The 6,000-nt window shown below is 47.8% G+C and overlaps 1 protein-coding gene across 1 annotated transcript in view; it reads right to left on the reverse strand.

Annotated features, from left to right (window-relative positions):
- Positions 1–5,672, reverse strand: part of GAB3 (GRB2 associated binding protein 3) — a 93,468-nt gene extending 87,796 nt beyond the window's left edge. Inside the window, exon 1 of the mRNA XM_018044627.1 lies at positions 5,517–5,672. Within this exon, the coding sequence (XP_017900116.1) occupies positions 5,517–5,588 (72 nt within the window). The 5' untranslated portion in view covers positions 5,589–5,672. The remainder of the gene's footprint in view (positions 1–5,516) is intronic.
- Between the last annotated feature and the right edge of the window lie 328 nt (positions 5,673–6,000).

A 6,000-nucleotide genomic window follows, 5' to 3' on the forward strand; every position in this document is an offset into this window, starting at 1 on the left:
CGCTTTGTGCGGAGCTGTGGCCTGTGCTGAGAGTCCTTCCCCACCATGCCCAGGTCTGATCCAATGGACCCTCAAATAGTCCAGAGCCTTCCACCACTCCAGATTCAGATTAGACACTGGGCCACAAAACATTCGCTTTCCTAGTGGTTGCCCAGAAAGATACTGAGAGACAGGCACCATAACCAAACTGGGAGATACATTCATCTCCCTTCTTCGTTGCAAAAGACCGTCTCAAAGACAAACTGATTCTATAGAGCCTGTCCAAGTCCATCCAACTGACCCAACTAGTGGGTGTGTTTTCTTATGAAACTGCAACCAATTCAGTAACACACTATTTTGTATTTTATTTACTTCCTTTCCTTTTTCCATCACTCTCACCACACTGAGATTACAACCCCAACAGAGCCTTGGCAAATAAGCTTTGGCTCAAGTTGTGTTTTCTAAGGAATGGAGGTGAAGATAGAATCTTATAGCCCTACAGATACAAACAACAGTTAGTAGACATAATGGAGAAAGCCCCGTCTACAGTAACAACAAAAGTGAAAAAAACAACAAACACACACACACACAGAAACCCCAAATAGACATAAGACTAACAAGAAGTGTGCAAAGACCTATGTGAGAAAAACCTGGAAATACTCTTCTAAGACATAAAAGCTGACTTGAACAACTGGAAAGACATATTTTGTTCTTGGATAGAAAGGCTCAACACCATAATATCAGTTCTCTCTAAGTTAATTTAAAAATCTAAAATAACCCTCCTTTCCAATAATAACAGATTTTCTTTTGAAAGTAAGCAAGCCAATTCTCAAGTTCATGTGGCAAAATAAAATCAAAACTAGCCAAACTAAACTCTAAAAATTCCAACAACAACAACAACAAAAAACCACCAACAATAAAGCCATATCAGTGGAGGCTTTTCTGGTGGCTCAGCGATAAAGAATCTGCCTGCAATGCAGGAGACCTGGGTTCTATCCCTGGGTCTGCCTGGAGGAGGGCAAGGCAACTCACTCTAGTCCTCTTGCTTAGAGTCCCATGGACAGAGAAGCCAGGCAGGCTGCAATCCATGGGGTCACAAAGAGTCAGATATGACTAAGCAGCAGCAGCCATATCAGTATTCAAGTCAATCGTAAAACCTCTCTAATGAAAAGAGCATAATAATGGCACATGAGTTGACAGAGATACAATAGAAGATAACAGAAAATCCAGAAAATGAACCAGAATGAAATATAGGAATTTCATCTATGATAAGGAAGGGCAGTATTTGACACCAGTAGGGATACAGACCAATTTTTTAAATAATTTTATGTTGGCAAAATTGTACAGCAACTTGGAAAACAATAACATCAGATCCGTTCTTTACATCTGCACCAAGGTAAACTCCAAAAGGATCCTGAATCGAAATATAAAAAATAAAACACAAACCAGGGCTCCTGTTTGCTTCTGCTCAGCAGCTCAGACCCAGAACCCCAGTGTCCCAAACACTGAGCTGATGACATTCCTGGGGAAGAAGGGCTGTGGGCCTTGCCTGAAGGAGGAGAAATGTACGAACTCACTGCCCCAGCACAAGGCCATGCCCAGTACAGGGGCAATCACCCCTGCTGGGCAAGCAAGTTGGAGCCCCAGGCTTTGGCAGGAGGGAGCTGAGAGTCACACTTTCAAGTCAATCCAGGTGGTGCAGATCCCACCCCTGGCCACCTGCCAGCATCATCATCCCCCCAGGCTGATGCCTGACCCGGCCTACAGGTACCTGCATCTCCCCCATAGACCCCAATGCCTCAATAAACCCAAACACTCAGGGGAAAAATGATCAAATACAACAAAATACAAACAAAAACAAAACCATACAAGCACCAGAAGCAGAGTCAAAATACAAGTGACAAATAAGGGAAAAGTATACACATCTCTTCTCCCAAAGGACTAATCATCTCCCAAAAATTGCAGCTAAAAAGACCAACAGGGAGAAGGCACACACATGTCAAGACATGTTCAACTTCCCTCCATGTAAAAGAACTGCCAATTCAAATGACACTGAAACACCATTTCTCACCTATTGTATGGCAAAAAATGTCCAAGTTTAACATCACGTGCTGTTGGCCAAGCAGTATTGACACTGCTGGAAGGAATGCAAAATGGAACATTCGTTAATATCTATGGATTCTAGATTCACAGGCCCAGCAATCCCAGCTCTGGTAATCATCCAGGTGTACCTGCATAAAAAGGAAAGCATCACCTGGGCAATGTTACTAGTTGTGGCCATGGTTATACACATCAAGAGGGGAAACAACTCAGGGGTCCAAAACAGGGAAGTGGCTGAATAAACATGGTATGGCCACACATCAAGATGGTACACAGCTGTCAAAAATAATAAAGATCTCTGGTCACTGACATGGACAGAATCCTAGAGTAACATTTTTTTTTGAGAATTTTCAAGATCGACTCTCTTACCAACTTTCAAATCCACATTTCAGTATTACTAGCTACAGTCGCCATGCTGTATATTAATATACTCAGAACTATTTATTTTATAACTGCAAGTCTGTACCTTTGGAGTACCTTCACCCATGTCACCCACCCAGCCCCCTTCCCCTGCCTCTGGCAACCACCAAGCTGTTCTCTGTATCTCTGAGTTCAATTTTGAAGAGTTTACATAAAATTGAGATCACCTGGTATTTGCCTTTCTCTGTCAGACTTAATTCACTTCGTATAATGCCCTCAAGTTCCATCCATGTTGTTGCCAGTGGCAAGATGTCCTTATTTTAGATGGCTGAATAATATCCCACTGTATATATATATGTGTAGGTAAAGAAGGGTCTTTATCTCCCTAGAGAAGGAAATGGCAATCCACTCCAGCGTTCTTGCCTGGAGAATCCCACCGACAGAGGAGCCTGGCTGGCTACAGTCCATGGGGTCGCAGAGTTGGGCACGACTGAGCAACCAACACATCTTTATCTATTCATATGCTGATGGGTACTTAGGTGGCTTACCTTACCTATTAGAAATAATGCCTCAGTGGATATGGGGGTGCAGATACCTTTGTGGATCAGTGATTTTGTTTCCTTTGGATAAATACCCAGAAATGGATTTGGTAGATCATATGGTAGCTCTGTTTTTATTTTTTGAGGAACCTCCGTACTGTTTTTCATTGTGTGCCGGTTTACAGTCCCACCAACAGTGTAGGAGGGTTCCCTTTTCTCCAACATCTTTGCCAGCATTTGTTAACTCTTATCTTTCTAACAGCCATTCTGATAGGTGTGAGGGGCTAGCTCACCTGTGCTTTTGGTTTGCATTTCCCTGACAATCAGTGGTTGAGCCTATTTTCATGTGCCTGTTAGCCATCTATTTGTCTTCTTAAATGAATAGACAATGTAGAATGGAATATAGACTAAGCTACCTTTGTGAAAGAAAGGGGAAAATAAGGAGCTATATACATATGTCCTTGTATTTATATAAAGAAATATTGGACAGGTGAAGGTACAAACTAAGAAAAAAAAATGGTTGAGGGCTAAGGGCAATTAAGATGGATGATGACAGAGGGGAGAGTGAGATTTCTCCATGTATGTCTTAAATATATATATATATTTTAAATTTTTGAAACATGTAGACATAATATCTATTCACAGACACAGAAAAGAAACATGGTTACCAAAGGGGAAAGTGGGGGATAAATTAAGAGTTGGGAATTAGACACACACTAATATGAATAAAAGAGATAAACAGCAAGGTCCTACTGTGTAGCATCGGGAACTATATTCCATATCTTGCAATAACCTATCATGGAAAAACTCTATAGCTACATAGCTGAAAGTAACACAATACTGTAAATCAACTACAGTTAAATTTTAAATTTAAAAGAACAGTCACAAAACTAACTTGGCTCATGGATTCAAGAGGATGAAACACCAGCTTAGCTTGCACTGAAAGACTTACCTAAAAACAGACTCAGCTTCTGTTGGTCATTTAAGAAACATGAACAGAGTACTACTTGCTCTGGCCATGTAAGAACTCAATTATTGCCTTGTTTGTGCTAGTAGCCTGCTTTGTTATGTCGCTGTGTTACAGATGTTACGGTGTGGACTTCCGGAGGACAGGGAGCAAGTTGTTTTTTCTCGATGACACAGGGCCTAGTTCAGAGTTGGTGCTCAATTAAAAAGAAAGAAGGAATGAATACCCCCTATAAGATCTGAACCAACAGCGGCTGAGTGATAGCGTCGCGTTGCCTCGCGGCCCTGACGCATGATCGCCACCTAGTGGCCACAGGAGATTCCTGCAGAGCTTAGAGAGAGAAACGACTTCGGCGTGTGTTCCCGAGATGGCTTTCAACCAAAAAGCATCAAAGCCTGTCTAAACGACTATGTCCCTCATTAGAAAAAATTACCCTTTCTGGTCTTGAAGTGTTGGGAGGATGCCACTGAGGCAGTCTCGCGTCCTAAGTCTCCTCCATCACCACCCGATCACACTACTCACACACTAACCGGTGCAAAGTCCACACCTGCCACACCTCCATCGGACCTCCCAAGAAGGAAACACATGTGATAACAGGTGTAGACACTCACGGCTTTCCCCAGGTGGATGAGCGGCTAATCAACTTTCCTAAGCCAGTCTCGTCAGGACAAGATATACACCAGTCCTAGCCAACAACCTTCCACGAACTTTGGTCTGCAGGTTCGCCAGCTTCCTGCAGCGTCGGACACTCGCTCGAATGTCGAAGGGCAGAGAGTAAACCTGCCTCGAGCTGGTTTTGCAAGGCCGGCTCTGTAGCAGACCGTCACCGCCCCCCCCCCCCACCTTTGAACGTCAGTGAGTTTTCCAAGCAGCTGCACCCTTAGCAAAGCTGTTGAGTGCTTCAGAGCCCGAGAAATATTGGACCTCGTGTTTAGGGACTGGTGGACCCCAAAAGAATGATGAAGGTAAACACTGGTCGTAAATCAGGGGGGAAAAAATCTATCTATGGCTGTAATGAGAAAATGCCTCTAAGAGACGGACACGAGTCTGCTCCTGGCTCAGCGGAGAAAGGGGTCTGAGCAAGTGTACGTTGCAAAGACCTTGTTCTGCTGACGCGGCTGGAGAGAAGAAATTTCGAGCCGGGGTCGTCCATTTAAGATGGTGATGGGATGCGTAGGAAGGGGAGGTCTCCTGAGCGCCCCGTGTCTCCTCCTACCGAAAACCCGCGGTGCCCATAAGTACCAGCAAAGAGGGGCGTCCGAAGAAAGAAAGAACGAAGAAGGAACAGCCTGGGGAAGACCGCAAGGGCGGCGGTGTCCGATGACAGTTACGCGGAAGGATGGGGCTCGCGGCCCATCGCCGCCACGGCCCCGGGGACCGGGACGCTCCTTCGGGAGGTCCCGCTCCGAGACCGGGGTCGGCGCTCGGCTCCTCGACGTACGATCTCGCTTTGCCAGCCGCCTGCCTCGCCCGCCGCCGGAGCGTCGGGGGTGGGGAGGATCCCGGGGATCCCCCGCGCGCGGAAGGGCCCCGGGACCCCCCGAGGGCGCGGAGCGACTCCCCCTACTCACGTAGCGCTGCAGCTTCCTCTCAGGGGGCGACTTGACCAGCCAACCCGTGCAGACGGTGTCTCCCGTGCTCATGGTGCCTGCCTTCCCTCTGGCTCGGCCAGCGCCCGCGGCGGAGGAAGTCGGTGGGGTTGCCGGCGGGGCGGGCCCAGCGCCTCCCGCCCGATCGCCGGCCCAGCGCCGCCACCCCCCCGGCGGCCCCGCGACCCTCGGCCCGGGGTGGGGGGCAGGCGCCACCCCCGGCTCCGGGCAGCCCAGCCCGGCGGGCCGGAGCGGGTCCCCCCGCCGCCAATCTCACCCCCCGTCCTCCCCTCCCACCCCGATCGGCCGCGTCAGAAGGGCTGGTCTCCGGGCCTCGGGCCTCGGAGTCGCGAGAGGCGAAATCTACACCCGCACCTGCGGAGTCAAAGCTCACGGACACAGCCTAAGCGCCCCGTGACTTCCCGCTTCCCCTGGTTCACCAAGCACTGCTTCTGCTGGAGCCCTC

Source organism: Capra hircus, unplaced genomic scaffold, assembly GCF_001704415.2.
Source record: "Capra hircus breed San Clemente unplaced genomic scaffold, ASM170441v1, whole genome shotgun sequence".
Taxonomy (NCBI): Eukaryota; Metazoa; Chordata; class Mammalia; order Artiodactyla; family Bovidae; genus Capra; species Capra hircus.